This window comes from Sphaeramia orbicularis, chromosome 10, assembly GCF_902148855.1.
Source record: "Sphaeramia orbicularis chromosome 10, fSphaOr1.1, whole genome shotgun sequence".
NCBI classification, from domain to species: domain Eukaryota; kingdom Metazoa; phylum Chordata; class Actinopteri; order Kurtiformes; family Apogonidae; genus Sphaeramia; species Sphaeramia orbicularis.
In genome coordinates this window covers 24,685,819-24,711,058 of record NC_043966.1, presented here as the reverse complement: position 1 = coordinate 24,711,058, position 25,240 = coordinate 24,685,819, and the positions used below count along the sequence as shown (strand labels likewise).

The window sequence follows — 25,240 nt, the reverse complement described above, 5'->3', positions numbered from 1 at the left end:
GATTAGCCTCAGCTTATCTCACTGAGTTGGATGGATTTCTTTGCTGCAGCTGTGGTTCCCCTTGTTCCAGACGCTGCTGGTTCAGGGTCTGGTTTAGTTGTACATTTTGTGTAAAGGCTTGTGTGCACACATGTACACTGTAAAATGTAACTCTGCTCATTTTCTGGTTCATTTTAAAACTGTAGGACCTAGATAGACTATGTGAACGGAAAAAATCTCTTGAGTAACTGAAAGGCTGCAAAATGTCAGAAAATGTGTTTAAACAAAAGCCCAAGATGACATCATACAATATCTCATGTGGTAAAAGATACTCAATTTACTGTTACAGAAGTGAAGGAACAAGGAAATGTTCTGTTTCAAAGCGAGAATGACAAAATTTTGACTCATTACTCCTGAAAAAATACTTGGACTTTGAAACTGACTATAAAATAGCTGTTGGCTAGGTTACAAATTAACAGTTAATCACTTAATTGAATGATTGTTGCAGGTCTAATTAATTGAAAATCACATTCATACACCATATATCTGGCAGACTCAACCTCCAATCATCTTCTGGGCTTTGTTTTCTATTAGGAGAATCAATCAAGCCAGTTAAATGTTGAAATGGCAGATAAGCCCCCAAATAAATGAGCATCTGCAGCCAGTGGACATAAAAAAGGTTAATTTCCTGCCCTTGAGTTTGTTGTTGCTGCGCTGCCTGAGCTCAACACTCCTCCAGACTGAAGTGTGAAAACAATGTCGGCAGGTGTGCGTCTGATCTATCTGAATGACATTTACCCAGGTACCCTTGAGACTGACTAGTAAAGCACTGTAAAGACCTTTTGTTGCCTTACCTTTGATGAAAAAAACAAAAAACAAAAAAAAAACAACTCACTAACGCTGATTGAATAAACTCTGGGTTACTCAGCACACAGTCTGGTTTCTGTGAGTGGAAGCTTATAAGAAATGATTTTTGCTGGGTTTTTTTCTTCCAACTAGCTCTACTTACAGTTCTTTCTAAAAACAACTGGACCTTCACTCTTTAACCCGTCGCTCTTGTTTGTTCCATTCATCCCTCTGTTTCTATCCTTACCATTCTCTCTCTAATTAACACCCACTGTAGGCTCTATCTGCCTTTGCAAACCCCCAAGGACAGCGCTGGAAACACATTCAGAGACATGTGCGTATAAATACAATACGAAAAGGCATGAGAGATAAAAAAGAACCTGTCATAGAGCAACATAGAAACAGATAAAAAGGTGGATGCAGATGGCGGTTGCCGGTTAAGTAGCCCTCGCCAGCCGGCCAGCGGAAATATCAAAAATGAAAACAGATGTGGTGGTTAAATCTAAAAAAATTAAAGTGAATAACATTAGTGTGCTTTATGAAAAATTTGGTGCAGCACACATGCACTCATGGCCTTTCTAGAAACCATCTGTCTTTACAGAGCTATCAGAGACTTCAGGAAAACATCAAACGTTGCTATAGATCTCTAGATACTTGTGTTTGTGTATGCATGTGTGTGTGAGGCGCCACAGGACACAAGGGCATGCGGTCCATGTTTATGGCTACAGGCTCAGCTGGTGTAAATCAGCGAGGACCGAGTGTATGTGCAGATGTGACGACTTTCTGTTTTGACAGAACACTTCAGGCAAAGGCAGATCTGATAGCAGCCAATGCACTTTTACGTATTAACATATGAATACACAAGCATACATAAACATACAAGTGTGCCAATTGCCAAGTTACTATGGTGACTGGAAGGTGAGGTACATACACACACAAGAATTTTAAGGTTAAAAATTGCTGCTAAATGTGAGGTGGACTGAAAGGCTACAGCTGTTTATCCAAATAAAGAAAAACAACTACAGGCAAGCACACCAGCACCCAAATTTGCAAGCATTAACACACACACATATACGCAGGTTGGGCAGAGTGTGTGTGCATGTTTTAGTGAATACGAGTGCCGCATTAGTAGTAGAGATTTATTACAATTATCGATTAACCATGGACGCCCAACATCACACACGCACAGCAAAGCACTGAGTCAACAATACACTGAAAAATGACTGTTTATATCCACAGCACTCTGAACCTATAAATTATAAACTATCGACTTTACACCTGCTCACACACAAATATACAGGCGCACATGCACACACGGCACAATATTCAGACGCACCTTGAACACCTGCCACAACAAAGAGCTACCTACTACTGAACACAAAGGAAAATAGAGACAGACACATCACACATAGGACATAAAACACTGAGTCATCTGTTAGAAAGGAGAGGGTTTTTTTTGTTTTCTAACACAGACTTATTATTGACAGTTGTGTCCAAAAAGCCCACACATATGTAATGACACAATCACACACAATCAACGAAAGGTTAGTCAGGTTCTAGCTTACCTCCGCCTCCGCCAAGTAAAGTCTTGTTGGCTGAAAAAGAGAAGAAAGAAGGTGAGCAAGATCAGCTTTGACACAGTGAAAATACATGCTCTTCATTAACTTTAGGATATCGACAGCTTTGAAAAATTAAGAGCATTCTAAATGTCTGGTGCTGAACCCTGTCAAAACCTCTGAAATGGCATCAAGAAGAGGATGAATGATCACCAGCCATTAAAACATGTCTTTACATTTTTCAGGGTTTGAAAAAAAACTGCATTTGTTGTTGACACTTTAATTTAAAATTTGGAAAAATGTTGTCACTGGTTCCTTGAACAAACCAATTTTTGTTCAACACACATCATAGGACATCCTCATGGCTAAAGACACAAAAGATTCTGGCACAAAAACACTGTGGTTTAGAAAAAGGACTGCCGTTTTCATGGTTACAGTGACAAACACATAGTTATGGTCAGGTTAAAACACAAAAACTACTTGGGTATGGTTTGAGAAATGAATGTGCTAAAATAAGACACATGGTGAGCATTACAAAAATAAACAACCTCTGGTTTGAAACATGGTACAAATATTGGAGTTTGTAACCAACATCACTTTTTTCAGAGCTCACCTCATGTCAAAAGACAGTGGTGGATTAGGCACTGTCCATGCTAATACAGATATTTTGCAAATCTCAGAATTCTCTCTGCATTTGGGCCTCTTGTCCTCATATAAACAGTGTTATAGGTAACTAAAACTGAGATTTTTTTGAAACACCTGCCAAAGTAAGCCTTCTAGTTTGTGTGTATTCATTTGAAGAGGAAGAGGAAATAAGAAAACAATGACACCACACCCGAAAACACACACGCCTTCTATGCATCATATAATTAACATGCACCTGAAACATGAACTGTAGGTCATATAGGCGTGGTCAACAAGGTCAAATTTACAGATAGGCATGTGTGCTACTGTTGCAGCGAAATCTATGTAATATAAAGAATACACAGAGGTGTGACGGTAACACTGTCACCTCACAGCAAGAGTCCTAGGTTCGATTCCATCACTGGAGGGGGAATTGTATGTTCTCCCCATGTCTGCATGGGTTTTCTGCACATACTCCAGCTTCCCCCAACTGACCAAAGACATGCACTGATTAATAGGTCAATCTAAATTGGCCATAGGTGTGATTGTTAGAATGGATGGTTGTTCATCTGTATATGTCATGTGATGAACCCCTGTGATCCTCTTGAGGATTAAGCCTTTCAGAAAAAGAATGAAAGAATGAAGAATACACTTCAACAACCCAAATCAACATCTAAGGACACTTAAGTTTGTAACTTAACTTGTCTTTACTTCTCATGACAGACTATGGCCACAGTGTCTGATGCATCCAGTGTTTCTGAGGCTGTGCGATGCCTGCTAGAAACAATGGCGTGCCTGACTAGTTGCAGTGGGGTGTGCAGGGATGTTTGTAAATGAAAGTAAAGGTCATGGGCAGATTTTTTTTTTTTTAACCTGAATAGGAAAATATCATTTAGAAAATGATCTGTGTTAGTAAATGGACTTGCACTTACACAGCAACCTTGTGGTATTAAAAGCATTTTAAAATGTATCACATTGACCCATTTGCCCAAACACACGCACACACCAATGCAACAGTCACTGGGAGTAACTTGCAGCAGAGGGATTGAACTACCAACCTTCCAGCTGCTGAATGACCTGCTCCATCAACTGACCCACAGCTGCCTTCCAAATGTGGACATGGTATTGGTATTGTCGTTTGTCTGGTTCTGGACTGTTTATCTGTAAATAGTGAACCCTGTGATCTCCAGAGCTGTATATTTAAGTCCAATTAGGCAAACTTTCATGCACTTAATTCAAATGAAATTTTTGCTCATACATATTAATCAATAGGAGCCCATTATTTTTCTCCACATGGAATATGTCCTTCAGTACATAATTTGTTTTCAGTGTGTGCATTTCTCAACAAGAGTGATTCTCAATCCAAGTCCTCGGGGCTTGCAGTATTGCTAGTTTTGCCAACAAGCCAGTTAATTGCATTCACCTGGCATTGCAGGTGTAACTCAGTCCGTGATTAGATGGATAGAATGAGAAGCAGCGGGCTTGCAGTTCCGTCACTGATGACTGAGAAGCCCTGCACAATGAGAAGAAGGAGCTTCACTGCCTGCTAAGCTAATGAATAAACTCACGCTGAGGCTACAGTCCAGAGGAAAATAAACAACTCTGTGAGAAGCAATAGGCAAGCAATATGGTTCAATTTGTCTTTCAGATGTGGAAAAAGTTAATAATTCTGCAACTTCTTTATGTGGATTACAAGAACATGTCTGTAGCTTAAATGAAATAATCATATGTTGAGCTCTTTTAGCAGCTGGACGTAAAGAGTTAATGCTAGTCTTGCTCACCTGGCTTGTCTTAAATCATTATCTCCCCCAGTTGAATTAAGGAAAGTTACTGTACATGTTTAAAGTCTGTAAATTGCTGGCAGGTTGCTAAGGCTGGCTGCTTCTGACATATGTAGTATCCAAGTGTTTTTCTCACCACCACATCCATAAATGTGTAGTCAGCACTGTTAGCCAGGGGACATCTGCTGCTCTTTCACAAATTCAAACCTGACCACAAACTCATAAAAACATGTTTTCCAATTCTTTCCTGGCCCATGGATCAAATTTTGGTCGTTATGACCATGTTAGGAAAATCTGATAAGCACATAATCTATCTGCGAGGGAGTTACAAAGTTAAGGCAGAACACACAGGGGACGTTCCTCATTTTAGCTAGTCTTTGCCAGTGGGCATTGTTCCAATTGGTTACACAGTTGGATAGTGTATCAAGCAAGTTGGCTTTCATGAGAAGACGAAGAAGAAAAGAGGCAAAATTCCACAGCTGTCTTTCTCTCTCTTGAGAATCCTCTACTCTTCATTTTCACCATTCCCCCACAGCCTCATTAAAGGTAAATCCCACTTAATTTCAGTCTTAAAAGATGCTATAGCTCTCTGTTTATGTGAACCACTGTCTAACTAACATCTCCCAAAGTGAATATCTTAACTCTAATTTGAAAAGCAACATCACTGCAGCTTCTTACTGAGTGGAATGGAAAAACGAAAGGTTATACAATTAAAAGGTGTGACACTTTCAGGTGTTGAGCTTACTACATCTTCTGATGAAATAAAATACAGTGCATTCTTGAGTAAAGGCTCCAACAATTCTCTTCATTGCATCTCCCATTCATCTTCTGCTAATTAGCTGCAGAATCCACGTAAGTGCATTATCACATGTTTGGGTTTATTAATACTTATCAATGCAACTAAAGCAATATGAAGCACTTCTGAAGTTCTGAGTGGTGAAAAACTTCCCCTTTTAAAGAAAGACAAAGTTGCTGGAAGGAAGGAGATGTAATTCAGCCACTCAGGATTGAAAAGGGGCCACAGACATCAGAGTGTGGTCGGCAGTGGAGTAAACTTTTGAGCCTGTTTGGAACATGAGATGATGCGTACTGGGAATGTCAGGGGCAAAGAGAAAAAGATGACTTCAGTGTAACTGCAAATACAGAGCAGTTTTTGAATGATTTATATGTGATTTAACAACAAAAAGACAAATATCAAGAGTCTAACTTTTTCCAGGAATATGACAGATGTCCAATGGGAGCAGCAGTTGCCTTGAGCAAAACAGGCGACTGATATTTTGTCTCATTTTAGCTATCTGTGGACAGGTGAAAATCCTGGTCATGAATATCAGAAAAAACACCACTATTATTTTTCTTTGTTGCATTTTAAATGAAAAATAACTGGATGCTGTTCCTGCTAGGTATCAGTTTATTATGTTTAATTCATTTCAGGTCTGATCTTATGATGCAGTACTGAACATTTCTTTTTTCACCCACTTTTCCACTGCCTTATCTTTGTCATTTTATGTCTAACTTTGCAAAAATGACATTGCAATAAAACCCAGAGAACACCCTCACAGTGATAATGTGGCTCCTGTTGCTTAACACACAACATGTTTTATGGCTGCATTTCCTTCTGGATTGCAATCAGTGTAGAAATCTGTACCTCTGTCTCCTCCATGATGGATGTCTTCCAGTAAAACTGAACGTCTAGTGCATATGGTGAGTTGAAAAAGGCCTCTTCCCGGTTCCTTGTGAGAGACCCAAATCTGGCAGAAACTGATATTTTTAGATTTCTGTAATTTTTTTTTTCTCCAATCACACTGCATTGTAACTGCCGGAAATGTCACAGTGTGTGGTGCTGCCACAGTCTGTGTTTGGACAGCTAGCATCAGGAATAACGAAAACATACCAGCCAATGTTAGCACAGTGCATCAGTAGCAGTGTTGCAGAGGTTGTCTGATAGTGGATTTTTGTAAGCTGATATAGTAGATAATTTGGAGCAGGAAAAAGATGAAAGTTGATTAAGTGGCCAATATCATCCGATAAGCCCACGCTCTTGAAAAAAAAAGTCCAACCATGGAACAAAATAGAAATTTTTGACTTCATTAGAAACTGCAAAACTGTTAAACGGGAGATTCATGTCAAAAATAATAAACATCTAAATAAATTGATCTGGATCACCGAAGACCATGCTCAAGAAAGAAACCAAGTAACCCAAGAAATCTGCAATTAAACTTTTATGAGGGAGTTTTATTCTTTGCCAAATAATAGGCCAAACCACTAAACTGTCTGTCTCTACAGTGCAGTAGATGGATTTACTGGAAACGTTAGCTTATTTTTCCACTAAAATATCAATATTCATCAGCAACCTTAAGGATGCACAGCAGTCCATATTGCAATACACTATGGCCCAAAAAGTTGATATAAAATATTTTTACCTCTTCTCATAAAATGAGTGTGACAATGTGATTTATTTTTGATAGGTAAAGCGCAACTGGGAGTCAGTATGTAATCATTGCACCGGCTCAGAGGTGATTACTGATGTGTATAAATAGGAATAAAAAAAAAGAATGTGTCTGAAAACAAAATTATTCCATCTTTATGGGCAACAGAGTATTCTGTGTTACTGGATACTGTATCACATTCTGTCCTGCTCTCCTCTATATACACTTTATATATAGTCTCTCTCTCTCTCTCTCTATCTATCTATCTATCTATCTATCTATCTATGTATCTATCTATCTATCTATCTATCTACACATAGATATATATTAGGCCTGTAATGGTACACATACCGAACCAAACCGTTTTGGTATGCACTTGTTCGGATCAGTACACAGCTGTACCGAAACAGCACAGTATGTTGACAAAAAGAAAAGGAACGAAAGACGTCGTTCAATGCGGAACATTAAATCCACGCAAGTTCCACACGGACATATTGAAGGAATGCACATTGACCTGAAATATGAAATAGCAGCTGCCATAAGGTTAAAAAAAAACAACAAATATGATGTGAACCTGGAAGGAAGAGATTGAAGACCCTCCGCCATCATTACAGTTCTGTTTGGGATCACTTCAAGTTCCCAGTGAAAGACAACAACAGGGAAAGAGAGGCTGATAAGACAAATGTTGTTTGCTGCCAATGTCCAGTAGTTGCCATACACTTACACCTGCTCTCTGTCTGTCTGTCTGTCTGTCTGTCTCTGTCTCTCACACACGCTGTATAATAGAGGAATAGAACCCAGGAGTTGGACATTGAAAGTATGTAAAGTTTCACTTTCGTTTCACGCCAGCGTTAGTTATGGACCACACCCCAGGTATATACCTGCCCCCCCACCCCCCCAGAATTATATTGCTCCTGTTTTTCTATATTCTATTGTCTCCAAAAATTGGGGGGAAAATTTTCAAAAATTCATAAATGCATTAAAGACATTTAAAGGTTTTTTTTTTCTTTCTTCCCATACCGAACCGAAAATTTTGTGTACCGTTACAGGTACATATAAATAAATAATCATATATATATATATATATATATATATATATATATACATATATATATATATATCTGCTCACTTCTGTCACATTCTAAAACTGCCAAACAGGACAGCCCACTTTGTGTGAGGCTTCAACAGGTGAAAGCAAATTTCTTTTTCATAATGGAGTGCAAGAGAAGGACTGCCTTTAAGCAATGTACTACTATGAACATTTGTGTGACCCTGAGTCCCAAGTACAAAGACACTAAAAGCATGGAGAATTCTTGGAGAGAGATGAGGGTGCGAAGCAAGAGCTGTGAGGCAATGGTGACCTCACATCTAAAAGGATGACGTGGGAGGATTTAGAACAGGTTGAAACACCTCTGATGTGTGGTCTGGTGACACATGGTGCAAACTTATCAGATAATGTACCATTGTGATGCCATTTCAAGTGTTTGCTGTAGCTATTTATTGCTGACTGCAGTTGGAAGGAGGTTGGTTGTGGTAGGAGTGTAAATGCCATGTCACATAGAGTAGGCAGCAAAACTGCCTAAAAACACTTCTTAAAGGTTTGATAATATTGTATTCACAATGGTCTAAACACACATAGTTTATTTCTTTCTCACCATGTTGTGTTCTATTATATTTCAAGTACCACAAGTGGAAAAAACTCAAGTACTAGTACAGTGTGATTTACTAGTTATTTCTTCTCCCTTACATCAGGCTGACACATTTAGTTACTAGTAACTTAAAAGGAAAGATTTGACAGTATTTTTTTCCTTAAATTAAAACACACCATAAAAAATGAATCATTATTTATCATCTGACATCTTTCACAAAGAAGTTTGTATTCAGTCCATGAAATTTTGACACCTCCACCAAATTGTGATTTTTTTTAAACCAAATATAAATTCATTAAAGCTACCTCCAGCTCCAGCAGCTCCAACAGTAACATGCTGTGACATTGATGCTTCACTACTAATAGACTAATGAGAGCATATCAATTATATATCAGTCAGAGCGACCAAATCAGTACTTTTACATCAATACTTTAACTATATGACATTTAAAATAATCTTATTTGACTAGGATGTTTCCATATAAAATTTTTACTTTGGAGTTTTTTTTTTATCTTGCTGAACTAGTACTTGTTATTCAATAAAAGATGTGAATACTTCTTCCACTGCAAAGAAGACAATCTGAGAAGACATTTGTGACTTCCTAATCATATTCACTGCCCAGGTATGTAAGCATCTACACTATAACCTCACATCCTATTTTAGTCTCATTTTGCATTTTTCAAAGAAAAGGTGTGGCGAGTTCAAATTCAAGTTCAACTTTTATCCTCCTTGGTACAAGTGCAGAATTATTTTTTTATTCTATCAAGAATTTTATATTATCTCCCCATTTTAAATTCATCTTCCTTGTAATCTTTATTCATGGCATTATATAATTATTAAAATTGTCTTATATAAGGTACAATAGACCTTTAATCTATTATCAATGATAACCATGTAATACTGCCATCCTCTATGCAGATACATAGGTGCTTTAGATGCAACCAGCCCTGAGAGCCCCTGTGGGGAAACAAAGGCTTTGGAAAATACTCATGTGAATGCACGATCACACATTTTCAAAGATATGGATGCGCACACACATGCAAACCTGCACATTTACACACTAACACAGAGGAGTGCTTTGGACAGGGAGATGTGTGCATGCACATACACTGCATTTGCCAACAATCACGCACAAACTCACTTGCAAATGCAGACAGTAGCATTTCAGTGTTTGCGTAACCATGGTGACAGCAAAGCCCAAAGGTTTGTTACTGAAACCTAGTTAATTAGAGGGAGAGGGGGAGAAAAAGAGAGTAATGTCAATACTCAAGGGAAAGTGTTTCACCATCTGTTAAAACCCACATGGACCCTCTACCCGGTCAAGTGTGGACCGAGTGTAACTGTATGTGTGTTTGTGAGAGCATTTAAGTCACACACAAACAGTGCCCACAGTTGTTGCATGGGCAAAGCAAATACACATTTCCCATGAGCAGAGAGAACACGGACGCTAACAGTATCTTTTCCTTATTGGTATTAAATGACTAATTGGAATAGCTAATACCAGGCGGCTAAATAAAGCGTGCTAGCATCTGCTGCTGAGATGCACCAATTATCGGAGTAGGGAAGGGATCAGGGTGATAAGTTATACAACTACATACAGAGTGAGAGAGGGGAGGAGGGAGGGTAAGTTGATGGAGGGAGTGGAGGAGGAGGAGAGTGTGAGGTGTCAGGGGGACAGAGGAAGGGCTCAGGGAGGGGGAGAGAGAGAGAGCGAGAGGGAGGGGTGATGGAGAGTGAGTGAGGGAGAGATACAGAGACGAAGTGAAAGAGAGTTGAGGGTGGAGAAGGGAGACACAGGACTAAATTTGCCGGGAACGTAAAACAACAAGATGGAGTGTACTTCTTTCTTGGGAGGTAAGTAATGAAACTGAGGAGGGGGAGAAAGAAAGAGGAGAAAGAGAGAGTGGGATGGAGTGTTGGACAAATTGATGCATCAGAGAGAGACAAGAGCTAAATGCTTAATACCTGGCCAGACAAAAAGGGAGAGGCAAAGAAGGTGACAGAAAGACTAAAGAGGAGGCACTCATCTGCTTTGTTTCTCAGAGTAAAATTAACCACCTGTGTGTGGTTGAACGTGTTTGTCTGTGTTACAAGTCAGGAGTAATGATGATAATAATGATGAAAACAGGCCGACGTCTCCTTTACTCGAAGCTCTTCGTTAAATCAGCTTTCTCCTTCTGCTTTTTGTGGCCCTCCATCTTATTTTTCTTTCTCTGTCTACACTCCGCACCCCCTTATTCCCCAGGCCCCAGTGCAACCTGTTTGTGTATTCCTCCCTCTCCCTCCCATCACTCTCCAACTCTCTCTCCTCTACCCTATTGCTCTAACCACCATTATACCTTTTTCAGTCATTTAATTTCTAGCCATCATTTAGTTGGTCCACTTGAGAATGCCAATCAATTGGTGAGTGTCCTCATGGAAAAAAGGACAGAGCTCCTGATACGGCGTAGGATAAATGCAGTCATGGCTCTACATCTTTATCTGAGATCCACTATGACTGCAGTCCACATGAATCAATGCAAGTAGTCCTTTTGAGAAAATAAAACACAACTTTAAGTAAAGGAAATCATAAAGATTAAGGAGAATGCGCTGAACTTGAAATTAATGCAGATAAATCCATTTGCTTTCATGCATCCTTAAGCATTAAAACATCTAACTACAGGCTCACTAAAGGATGACACACCCTGCAGCATCAACCAATAGGGCAACAAGTACTAAGAATAAATGACTGTGTGGCTAAAGTTATGATAAAATTAGAGTTGCAGCTAACCTTTATTTGTATCATTTACCAGTCTATAAAAGTCTGTTGTGTTTTCCCACAGGCCACGGTGATTGTTTTTTTTAAAACTCAGAACTCAAAGATATTTTCTCGCATAAGACAAAAAGGAGCAAATCTCAATCTGTTAATAACTGAAACCAGCCTTATAAATTACAAAAACAACTGATCATTCATAAATGTGCTGATTTTTTCTTAATTCACTGATCGTTTGTAATCTCTCCGTTTTTTAGAAGCACTATTTAACTGCAGTTCTTTTGTCAAATGATTTCTTTGGCTTTCTCTGACTCTAAAATTAATAGTACAGTTTCCTTATTCACACCTATAACAGACTCATTTTCACCTTTCATAACCTTAACCTCCTCAACACCCACATCTGCTGTTAACAGTCGTCCTGAAGTTTTGATAAAGTGATGCAAACTTTGATTTACAGCTGAGATGAATTTTTATTAGCTGTTAAGATTCCTGACTTGAAGGTTGACGTCACTGACAACAAGACACAAAGCAGCTGTTAGTCACTGTTTTCACATGAATACTAATGAACGAGAAGCGATGAGAGCTACTGTAACTAAAGCAGAGGAGCTTGAAGACGAGACTTTGGCTTCATGCAAATGATCCATGACACTGCTGACAAATGACCAGTCAAATGGGAGGCGCGTTCATCTTTTTGTTCTTCAGCTGTTAAACCTCATGTGACTCAAGTTTCTAAAACAGTTTAGTTCCCTAGAGTGAGCAGAAATGTCCACATGGAGTACATTAAAATAACAAAGCCGGAGATAGCGTAAAATGAAAAATCGATGAATTATAACATTATCTGTGATTATTTCACAGACAGTGACAGCCTTGAACATTTGAGTCCTAACATGACCAAGAAAAGAAGAAACACTCAGTAGCGAGATTTTCTTGTTCTTTTTTATGAACACATGATCCAGGTGTAGGAGAAGCATTTAGTAATTTCACACTTCTACAAATAAAGTATCAGTCAGTTGAAGTTTTTGTTTTAGTTTTGATAAATATTTTGGTTAATTTTTATATTTATTGGAAGGCTAAGATCTAAAAAATCATTATAATTCTAGTATATGTAATGTATATGTTTTTTAACGGTGTTTTCCAATGTCTTCATTGCGGTGGAATGTGCCAAGTCTTTGTTTTGGTCATTTCTCTGGTTTATCTTGAGACATAGTTTCTCTCTTGAATCACAGGGCCTTTAACTGTTTTGTTTTAATTAATTTTCTTGTTCTCTTACAACTAGTACGAGCATAACATAGCTCAACATTACAAGCTTTATGACAAAATATGTTGTTGCATTTAATTACATAGTTTAGGTGTTGACATTGTTTCTTATTAATTTATTTACTTATTTATAATCAAAATATGAAATAGTTTACTGAAGAGAAAAACATTTGATTTTGTATTCTTTACCAATTAATTGGCGAATATTATCTTTTTGTAGATAGGTATTGGCATGTTTATGATATATATTTAGAGATGCCAGTGATGTATGTAACATTAGAAACACACAGCATATGATTTCTCCACCAAAGGGACTGATTGTTTTTCATCTTAAAACACAAGCACTGATAATAAATATTTGCTAAAGCCTATCTAAAAAGAAATGAATTGTACCTAGTTCAGTTTTAAACTGTTTTACAACAATATGTAAGCTGAAAGTTGAGTACTATGTGGGTAAACTACACTCTCACCAAACTAAATCTATAGTTGGCAGTAGTTTTGTCTGAATCTGATTGTGAAAGGGCGATTATGGGAGTTTCATGTTCTGAATCAGACTGGGAGATACTGGAGAAGCGCCAGAGGGTGCTGGTGCTGCAGCTGCTCTAAAGCCCTCAGGCCCATAGATTCACATGGGACCACTACAAAACCTGTGTGTAGCTCTGAGCAGTGCATGTACGACTGTGTTTGTGTGTGTTTGTCAGGATATGGTGGTGATATCCTAGCCTTCTGCAGCCAGGTCTGGTAAAACAGCCATGTTTCACTGGTAAAAGCCACTTGTACATGTGCCACACAAAGGGTTCAAATGTGGCAACCGGTCTGCTCAAAGGTGATTCATGCAAATTAATAGTGAGGTATGCCTCTTAGGCAAATAAAAATCATTGGTCACAAAGTCTGAGTAAACATCCACCCAGCTGTTGCACAGTCATTAGCTCAGGGCAGACTTTCTCCACAGAGACTTTCATTTCCCAGTCAGACCTGTAGAGACGCATGATGTCAGGGACGGTATTTGTGTTGTATTATTAGTCTGTGTGTTTTAATTAAAACTCAAACTGAGTCTGACACACAGAGCCAGGCCTCTTTTCTACATCACTGGCAAGTGTGAAAAACCTTTCTCCTCACTTCCCTCAAGGACTGAAATGCTCTCATTTTCCATCTAAAGGGCCCCCATCAGACTGCATGTAGGCGGCCCCACAGCACCGGCTACAGTCTGTGGCGCTTTGTGTTGTGTGTGTGCGTGTGTGCGCGCACCTGTCAGTCTAATGCTTGGAGAGTTGTCGGTAATTGCTGGACCGTGGCGACCCACTGAACCCCTGTAACGGAGCTCAAAAGAGCACCCCCCGACATGCGCAATCACACACAAACACACACGCATAGACACAGGCGCACTAAACAACAGTGCGTGCGCGCAGCTTAAGCGCGAGACGAAGAAGAGGGATAGGACGTGCGCTCGAGGCGACACCTGTCAACCTGATACTAAACACAGTCGGTTTATTTAAGAGACTGAGGAACCTGAAGACGGGAGGATAAACCGATTGGGAAATAGAGGTTCGACGCACCTACTGCCGCTATTTTTGCGCTCAGGGAGAGACACCAAGCCCTTTAAGGTGAAAAACGGAGTATGTAGTAATGATGGTCTATGACAAGCCGTTTTGGAGTTGAAGTAGTGAAGTTGACATGCATTAGGTGTCGGCTGAGGTGAGCTGACTGACGGCGTTAGGAAAGACATTGGAAAAAAAAAAAGAAAGAAACGGGAGGCGAAGACTTTACCGAGGTTAGGTCTCTCCCTCCTCCTCTCTCTCTCTCTCTCTCTCTCTCTCTCTCTCTCTCTCTCATTCACAGTCTCTCGCACATACTCTCTCCAAACACATTAACCTACAGTAGAGCTCAGTGAAACAACAGGGTGGGAGATAACTAGTGCGCATCGCGGAGCTCCGGTGCGGTCACACCGACCATCCTCCCCGCTCCTTTTCCCGGCTGTAGCGTCTTCTAACCGGGACTTCACGGACCCGCAAAAATATGTATTAACTTGAGCGGATGGGACCGATTTGACAAGGATGCCTTGAGGGAAACGAGCAGGAGAAGAGGCAGAAAATGCATAACAAAGGTATGATCTGTTTCGGGTCGCTTCCATCCCTGGCTGATGACTGTGCATTTGTATAAAAAAGGGATTCACTGTTCATTCAGGTTGTGCAAAAGGATTTCCAGTTTTTTTCTCTGTCCTTTTACTGCGTGTTGATGCTAACAGGCTTTACTCGTAGGAGACAAATGTGTATGTCCTGTGTGTTCATTTGTGGAGCTACCTGCTGGACCAGCTTTAAAACAGAAAACAGGAGGGAAAAAGTCAGAGATTTAAACAGCAGGGCTTCAGAGAGTTACAGGCAGAGGGAGATTAAAGTGAGAGATTATACTTTGTAAAGAGATAGAATTCCCACTTGCATGTTTTCTCTCATCTCTCCCATCGCTCTTTCCAGCTCCCTCCTTCATGTGAGCAGTACAGTGTGTGTTTTTCCATGTGTTATAATTGTGTGCAGTGTCTGTGTGGATTTTTCATTAGAGGAGGGCATAACTGTCTTCCAGTGGGCATGCACCTCAAACACGACATTGTTTGGACACACCGCCCTTAAAACACACTCGCATGCATACACCAGGGGCCTTAAAGCTGGATGAGGAGCAGGACACCAATTAGACTAAAAACACACAAACAAACGTTGCATCATCCAGTTCATTTTAGCAGAACTGCCTCAAATCTTGTATGATGTAAACACAAACATACATCAGCACACAACAAGCACATGGATTAACAGTCATATTGGGCCATATTGAGACAGCAGATTAGAATGAGATTCTCGGGGCCAAAGCAGTACAGAACACGGGATTAAAGAAGAAAGGCAGAAATGGATGGATGAATGCAGTGATGGACAGAAAACAAGGCAAAGGGACTGAGTGAAAAAAGGGGAGGGGGCAAGAGAGGAAGAGTGAGAGCAGCACAGAACATGAGATTAAAGTGTAATGTCCTAGAGAGGAAGAGAGAAAGAGAGAATCCAGGGCAAGTCATGCAGTTAGAGGGAACTGCACATTGGCAGAATGTGGCGAGAATAAAGAAGAGAAGGCAGCAGACACTCTTTCTCTATCGCCTCCCTTTTGATCTCCTCTTATTCACCCATCTGACAGGAGAGAAGCGCTGCTTATATAACTCTCCATTTCAAATGCAATAAACAGGAAAGGGTTTAAAATAACACAATAGGAACCTTATAGATTGTTAAGTCACCAAACAAAAAACAACCTGCAAACAGATGCGATCTCAGGTTAGCAGACACAGATTGTCATCTCTGTGGCTCTGAGTCAATGTATTTTTCATTTCCTGAAATCTGTTACAGCCATCATTCATCATACGAAGAAGCCCGAGCCCACAGCTAATAGATGAACTGTTAAAAACCCTTAACACGTCTGTCACTCCACTGACCGAGCAGGAGTCCTCAGTTTTAACAGCATATGTGTTAAAAGATGTTTTAGTTTCGTGTTGAGCACAGCATGTGTCTGCTTCTAACACTCAACCAAGACGCCAGGTGTGTGGCCTCAAACTGAACCCAAAGAATAACCCTTCACAGATTAAACTCGTCTTCTTTTAGGCTGAGGTTTTTGTTGACAGGTTTGTGCAATCAGGTTGCAGTTAACCTGGGATGTGAACTCAATATCAGAAGAAAGAACATCAAAATCTGATCTGAGGTGATTTTTATGCTTTTTTTATAAAAATAACACAAAAGGTAACAGAGGGTAATTATCCAAACTAATTGCTTGGTTCTCTGCTGTTGGGCAGAAGGATTCTGATTCTCCATGAAGATTTTAAGATATCTGATCTCCGTGAATCTGTGCTGGTAATGGATGGTAGTGGATGAAACTGATTAAAAAAAACAAAAAAAAAACAAACATCCACACCACAATGAAAAACATGAGTCTGATGCTGTTCTTTAGATTCTCAATCCTGCATTAATGCTTATGGCCAGTTAGAGGCATTGGAACATGTTGTAAGCGCTGACAAATTACCAGTTCTCAAAGTTCAGTTTGTGAATATTGGCCCTTTGCAAAATCAGAGTGGGTCACATCTGGAGGCGTGCTTCTGGACACCTGTTGGTTTGAAGTTGATGTTTACTCTTGTTTCAGCTCTGTTTTGACATCCATCTCCTCTCATCCTAAAAAAATTTGATAAATGTTTGGCTGATTAAAAATTGTGCGGTTTAGTTATGGATGGGTAGTGTGAGTTTGGCGTATTTTGATGGGAGTGCTGAGACTCAAAACATCAAAATAAAACAGAAGGAGCCCAAAGATTCAGAAATGTTTTGCATTGCACAGTTTATAAAAATTACTGTGTTCCAACCTGGATTCCTGAAACATGTTGCCATTTTACTGTAAATTACTGTAAACCACAAATGTGTAACATCAACATAATTGATACAAAAAACATTGACATTTGTCAGTGATGGATCAACAACCTTTAGGCCTTTCCTCTCAGAAAATAGGAAGGATGCAAAGCAAGTTAGGACATAGCCACTAAAGAGGAGTTTGCACCCAGGTCATATAAGTCAACACAGTTGGTTCACACATTACTACTCGCACTGAGTTGTTTTTTTCACATCTTACCACATGACAGACTTTCCCTGTACTAAACCAAGCCCGGGTATCATTCCCTTAACATATTAAAGGCCTCTCACTGCCTAAAGCTAACCATAAAAACCATTAAATGCACATATGTAAATTACAGCCATTTGAAAAGTGTGTCATAAAATGCTAAAACATCATAATATGGAAATAAATGTACCAAATTTATAAAATAAAAATCTGATCTAATACCAATATCGATGTCTAAATGATAGTTTAGCAGGTAATAATTTCTGCCTATTTATTTTGTTTTGGTTGTTATTTATTCCTCCTTTTGTCTTATGAAAAAGGCTATCATTACAAAAAATAACAGCCCTTCATCATACTATCTCGAATGAGAGAATTAATGAAAGGACCTTTAATAGAGCACAACCAATAAATATCCACTGCCATTGGTAAAATAACATCAAGGCCTATAATCACCAATGTTCAGCTGATATACTTGTATTACAATAGTATTTTCATGCCCCAAAACAAAATTATTAGATGTATTTGTGGTTTAGAGAAATGTACAATAGCAACATTTCCTTTTGGCAACTGTGCTGCGTCGCCTTTTTGACACTTTATTTAATTATTTATACCATTGTGAAAGGATTAACAGGATTATTAAGTGCAGCTTCAAGAAATGTCTTTGTTGCTGGATGGTTCATATGGAATCTATTTACTGTCCAGTGTTGATGTCAAACCCAGCTTATATATCCAAGGAGATAAGAATTCCTTCATTTTCTTTAGCACCAGGGGAATTATTCCCTGGTGGTGTTTTTTCTGTGTTTCCCAGTAAGTGCTTCCTTGTACTGGTGAGCAGTGTTCAAGGCATTAGGACCTCACCCTCTGGCAGAACAGCAGGTGTCAAGAGGGAGAGATGACTTTAACTTCTTCATCTATCTGAACAGTATGTCTACCCTGGGGCCATTTCACCTCCTTACTGTATCTTGTGTCCCTACTACTAAGTCTGTTTATTTATTTATTAATTATGCTGTAGGGGGAAAAAATCCTTTACATTCTCCAACTGCATCTTACAGTCATTAAAACGGGGTCTGATTTGCAATGATTTAGAAGACTGACAGCTTTGTTTTCATGCCTAAAGTCATGACATTCAGCATTAATTTTTCACTGCAAAATGTAAATAATTGAGTGGCATGAAAGCAGGACAGAGCTGTTACTGAGCATATCAATGTAGTTGACTTGGGCATGCTGTTAACATTTCCTTTTATTAATGATTCAATATTGGCATTGGTACTTGTCCAAATCAATATCCAGTTGTGAAAAAATGAATATCTGGGACGTCGTGTCTGAATTGCGGCCTTAATATAACTGAAAAAAACGTAAGCACTCGCTAAGGAAGGCAAATGGTTAAGTTCACTGGTCAGACAGATGAACTGAACCAGACTAAACTCTGCTTTATTGATCCAAAATATATTAAATTGTCCTGTCATCTTCACGGTGGATGCATACTTGAAGAAACAGAAAACAGAAAGTACCAGACCTCAATGATTAACCAAAAAATACCACATACAGGCTGTAGTACAAAAACCAACCAAAGCACAAGGACAGCGGTTAGAAGAGTCAACCATCTTATAAAGGGTTTCCTAATACACCTGCACCTGCTAATATTTCCCAGCACCCCACCCTACAAAGCCTGTGTGTGGGAAACTGCACTTGTAGCCAGATTTAGAGTTTAGTCCGCCCCCGAAACAATGATTTCATAACCATGTCCTGAACAGCTTTATAGAGACTCAGGCTGAGACTGCATCCAGGATGATTTACTGAGGATTACAGCACATTTTCTCATCTATAACTAGAGACGGACAAATGAGAACTGGTTCCACATGAGAATCAGCTTCAAATTATTAGATAAATCACAATTGTATGCCTTTCAAGTTATCGAATTTTCATTTTATTGATGCTGGCATGGTTTTTGACCGTCAAACACTGCACGACAATGACATCAAAGGCACGTGTTAATGCTGTTGCGAACAACAAGTCAGAGTTATGGTTTAGAGCAAGTAACACCCAAACAATGGTTTAATTTCATAAAGAATGATGCCAGTGCTAGCTGTAATATCTGTAAAATCATTAAAAACAGAAATTAAATAAAAACATGCATAAAACTTACAGGAAGGGTGTGTATTAACAACAAATGCCACTAATTCCACATCAAGTTCACACCATAAATACCCCACGTTATGACAACTTAAATGCCATGCAGGCACACTTAGCACGTTTTTCTCTAACAAAGAAAGCTGAAATGAAAACAGAAACACAGACCTTGACCTGTGTTGACTGTGAAAGTCTCTACAGAACTCCTTTAAAGATCAAGAATTAGTAAGGGAATCAATAAAGAATTGGGTCAATGCGCAGAATCAATAATAGTATCAGAAATCAATAAAACTCCTATTACTAACAAAGACTAGTACAACCAAAGTACTTTTAGATCTTACCAGTTAAATTGACAATGGATAAATCTATATGTCAACTTATTTTGATTTTTTTCAGGCCTGAGACACCACAACGAATAATGTTTTAATGTGGCAATTAACTGTAATTTTTTACATTTTCCTTCATCAATCTGTCAATTGTTTTCTCATATCTATAAAATATTTTATAGTAATACAGAAGTGCCTTGTATTTTTCCAAAGCAAAGACAATGTAAAAAGTAAATATAGACCAGCACACAATTTTCTCAACAGAAAAAATGAATAATAGACTTAGCCTCAAGAGTCAAATGTAGCTTTTAAATGTGCAGTTCGTCTTTGTTCAAAAAAGCAGCAATTTATTTGGCTCCGGATGAAAAAAAACCAACACATGTTTTCAGACGACATTTCAGAATGGAGTCTGTGTACACCTAGCTGTTGTTTCAGTTTATACCTTATGCAATCTATTGTAGGAGGCAGCAAGGCAGAGAAACGATCTGTGCTTTTATATAATTGAGGTTATGGCTTGTTTTGGTTGAGTGTGTCCCAAAAAGACGTAATAAATACAATCCCCCAAAAAGCTGAAATAAATATATCCCACAGTTGATGCCAGATAAGAACATTACAGAGATGCATTACACAGGGGAAGGTTTTAACAATTCAGAAGGTTTTCTGACACACAGGAACACACCAACATACACATACACTCACACAAACACAATGGCATTGCATTAGTCTGTGTTATATTGCATTATGACTTTGTGTCTGAGTGTGTCAGTGTGTGTAAGAGGCAGAGTCCATTTATTGGTAGCTGCAGAATCGTGCGGGTGATGCAAGCAGGTCATAGAGAGTAGGAGTCACACAGCGAGAAGTTCAGAGATGAGCTTCTCTATGAGCAGCAGTGAGGACCTATACTGATACCTTACATAGCATTAACCCCTCTACAGGAAGCGCCGCAGATACTCTCACCTTTAATTTAATAAAGCAGGTAAAAATGAGCTGAACGTGTAAAGACAAGACATTATCATCCTATTACAGTCAAAATTAGAATATTATATTCACTTATTAAGCCCCTGAATTTAAGAACAGAGAAAGATATGCAGGAATGGTCACCATTAGTTAAAACCATGTTTAGTAATTAAAGTTCAGGCAAGCAGAGCAGACTGTTTATTAAAAAACAACTCATTATATAAAGGAAGAGTACATCAGTATTTATTTTTACCACACTTGCTGGTTTTGAACATCACTATGACAACAAGGTGTGCAAGTACATAAAGAGGAAGATAAAATATGTAACATTTTACTAAAGAAAACAACTGTGTAGACTAGTGGTTGCCCAGTTTTATGTTTTTTCTTAAGCTGATAAAATAACAATGGTTTGGTGCAAGAAAAAGCCAGTAGTCGCCTAATCAACCAATATCATTCCTTAAAAACTGTTGACACTAAAATCACATTATGCATACCTCTGACTTCATTAGAAAGCAGACAACTGCTGAACTGAACCTGTTTTCTTGGCACAAAAATCAGAAGTATAAAACAAAAAGAAGTCAAACTGCCAATTTAAACATTGTTATCAGCCCAGAATTACACAACGGGTGGATTTCTAGTGATAAGCGTTGCATTTTATATTATTAATTTACAGAAAAGAAGAAGGTACATACATCTAAAGATGTAAGAGATACAGAAATCTAATATTCATGTAACACAAATGAACTGCAGCCATTAAGTATTTATGTAGCATGTTAATGAATATGATCAGATGGTGCCATGGATGTGGAGGGCATCTGGCAAATTGTAGTTGTTACTGTGGATAATGCTTAAAAATAGGTTCAGAAAGAAAAAGTTGGTAGAAAAAAATGAACCTGGAGGTAAAAAGGAAAGACCAAAGATGTGATCATCGGGATGAGGGGCTCTTTTGAGGCAAAGACTCATTTCTTTTGATCTTTCTGGGATCAAAGACAGGGGAAGCTAATGGATAGGGACAGGTTTGATAGTATTAATGAATAAATCAAGCACCTATGGCCATGGGGTGACTGATTATATTGTGAATAAAGGGCAGTTCATCTTCTCATTTCTTAGATTTTCTTATGTTGTATTACATTAATATTTTCTTTTTACTATGTATTTATGCTGCAATTATTCACAATGTCAGACCAGACAAAGACACAAAGAATGTTGTGTTTTCTTCACTTATTTGTTTCAGCTATATCACCATAACTGATTAATACAATCTGAACTATTTTTTAGTCTTTCGTTCAACACAAACATCCAGATTGTCTACTGTATATTTTCCAATTTGTCTCCATTTTCCAATCACTCTCACAACAGTTTACATCTGTCGCAGCAGTCTTGAGTGCATCGCCCACAGCAAAAATTAGTGTTGTGCACTGACATGTGATGCATGTAATTCAGCTTGTCGAAAAAGAAAACAAAAAACTCAGTTTTAGAATTTGGTTGCTGTGCCAAATGTGTCCTTTTTGTTGTCAGTGTTACCCTGACTTGACCTACTGTTTTATGGCAAACAGTGAGTGCTCAAATGTAATATGTGACTACTAAATTATCCTGTAAGACAAAGTCAAGGTCATGTTTATTTATGCAGCACATTTACAATAACATGAAGTGCCCGAAGTGCTGTACAAAGATATAGGTAAAATACAAAATATGATAAAACTAGTAAAAATATATAGATATACAAGATAAGGTAGACTAAAAGTGACAGAAACAGATACACAATAATAGGATAAATAGTATCTAAAAACACAACCAGACGATAAAACAAATAAAAGTCACACACCGGTATTAAAAGACAGTCTTTTTCTTACATCTCTTGCATATTTTGTAGTTTATGTTATAGGTTAAAATGTCATATCCTGAAGCTTTGGAGTGCTTTTTTGTGAATGTATGATCAAAAATCCTTTTAATTAACTGCTTTGAAAGAAATAAACCTGAGGAAGTTAATGAATATTGGATCTACTTGAAGGCCACATGCAGAAAATAAAAATTAAAATAAACATTTCGTTTTCAGAGTGATAATCTGCACAAAAGCCAAACTCTGTCTGGTCATGTTTCGGACCAGAACAAGTGTCCTATTAACAGCAAATGCCAAATTGAAAATAAATACCATGGCAACAAAGGATGAAAAGAAAACACTGTCACACTCTCTGAGATGATCAAAGAACCAAATAAGCATGTACACAAGCCCATTACCAAGCAGTGTTCAAGTACAAGAATTTCTGCAAAGCATAACAAAATGATGTTCGATTGTGAGGTGAGACTGACAGGAAAAGGAGCGTGACCTGATGCCTTCAATTCCAGGAGATCTTTCAGGTATGCGGGTGTTGTGCTTGACTTTGTGCTTGAATAAGCTTTGATAATTACCCTGTAGCCTTTTATTTAGTGTGCTCATTGTCTTTTTATAATGAGGAATAAAGGTAAACAGTGGAAGCAGAGTGGCTCCTGACTGACAGACTGACAGGAGGTGGATCAGTTCCCCTCACTTTATTCAGACGTGACACATTTTCACACAGATTTTTTCCTTTTTTTAAGTTTCTTTTTCTTTTTTTTTTTTTTTTTTTTTTTTTACATTTAAAAGTTTAGCTCCTGTGGATTTTACTCCTTTCTGAGATAATATTGAAATTGAGAGTGACAGGGAATAATAGAGAAGGAAAGATAAAGTCTTAGCAGGTGAAAGGTAACAAAGCTTGCCAGCTGGATTTGAACCCTCAAGTTTTGTGCTTTTTCCTGCCACCAGGAGGCCATTTCACATCTTATTGGATTTCAAATGACTTGTTTCGTCTTGTCATCATGAACGCACACACACTCGCTCTTCACACACACCTCAACATACTCCAGGGATTGTACTCCAAAGACATAAGTGCCAAGTTCAACCTAGTGAGAGTTATTGTGACCTATCTAAGAGTGCCTTCTGGTGGACCGTAGAGTGTGTGTGTGTGTGTGTGAGAGAAAGAGAGGGTGTCCAGCTCATAAATTACCTGACTGTAGATACTTCCTGTGCATACCTCTCTCTGAGTGAGAGACAGCAAGAGAGTGTAAATGCTTTGAGCCGGAAAAACACTCAATCATATTTAATGGGATTATCTATCCACATATTGTCATGAGACGCTGTTTATGCATGCTGTGCTGTGTGTGAATATGTGTGTTTTGCTGAGAGATGGGGTATATCATCTTTTGGCTCACAATAGTGCAGGCAGATGGGTGTGTAGTTTTGTTGTTTTGGGGTTTTTTTTCCAATAATTTAATACATATCTGTACTGACAGCATGTAGCAGAAAGAGCGTTAAACCAATATATAACAGGCCGATATTAAAGCTGTTTCTTTTTCATTCGGCCGGGTCATATCATCCGCTACTGATGTGATGGAGCCTTTGCGTTTACTGCAGCTACTGAATATGTTTTTATTAATATTATATTTTATCACAGATGGTTGAGCAGAGAAACCATTCCAACATGGTGTGGGAGGATTTTACTCACAGCTTCTTGGGTGTCAGTCTGTAAAACCTGCAATGAAACCTGTCTCGCCCTGCCTTAAGGAGCTGCCAACCCACCTAAAAGCTTTCATATGTGTGAGTTTCACCGGATTTTCAGTGTCCCATGGTCTAATTGCCGGTGCAGAAGGCTGCCAAGAATAACACGCAGGTGGGGGGATCGTTTTGAACCCGTGTTTCAGTTTGCCATTAAAAATGTCATGTTTTAATTCAAAGGGAGAGAATATTCTGGTCAGCAGCCACTTCAGTTAGAAAATATGAAGGCTCATCATTATACCTGCATATTTACCTGACCTTAATTGGGGGTGAGGCGTGTGGGTGAAGTGGCTGGACAGTGTTTTGAATATATTGTGAGCACCCAAGGCTGCAGTCATTGGAGAACCCCCAGAGAGATAATACAGTTTATTTACCGCTTATGCATTAAATTCTCTGTACTGTTTCTGTAGCCCACAGTGAGAGGTCTGACTGCTTTAATTATTAGCTGCTGTGTTTAAAATGATGCCGCCAGCATTTCCATTATTCCCACCATATTTATGCAAAACACCTTCACTCTGGGTGTCGCGTGAATGTGCACCTCTGCCCGTCTCTACCTCTTCTATTCTATTTCCTCATGACTAACTCCCCGTTTTTCCTCTCATCTCCTCTGCTGTCCTCCCTTTTCACCTCGTCTCCTCCTCTATGTACTCAGGCTCTCCATCACCACCGCCGCCAACTCCTTGTTTCAGCTCTCGTTTCCCCTCACACCAGCAGCGCTCTCTCTCAAAGTCTCGTTTACTCCCTCCTCTGCTGTTCATTC

At 38.9% G+C, this 25,240-nt stretch overlaps 2 protein-coding genes across 7 annotated transcripts in view; one reads left to right on the top strand and one right to left on the bottom strand.

Annotated features, from left to right (window-relative positions):
- macrod1 (mono-ADP ribosylhydrolase 1) overlaps window positions 1-25,240 on the bottom strand; it is a 128,485-nt gene that overhangs the window by 58,990 nt on the left and 44,255 nt on the right. For all 3 annotated transcript variants that reach the window (XM_030144822.1, XM_030144820.1, XM_030144821.1), the window contains exon 4: window positions 2,391-2,420. In XM_030144822.1, the coding sequence (XP_030000682.1) occupies window positions 2,391-2,420 (30 nt within the window). The remainder of the gene's footprint in view (window positions 1-2,390; window positions 2,421-25,240) is intronic.
- Window positions 10,638-25,240, top strand: part of flrt1b (fibronectin leucine rich transmembrane protein 1b) — a 34,581-nt gene continuing 19,978 nt past the window's right edge. The window contains exon 1 of one of the 4 annotated variants that reach the window (XM_030144819.1): window positions 10,638-10,715. The gene's annotated coding sequence lies outside the window, so the exon portion shown is untranslated. The other 3 variants (XM_030144818.1, XM_030144817.1, XM_030144816.1) reach the window with 3 other exon arrangements.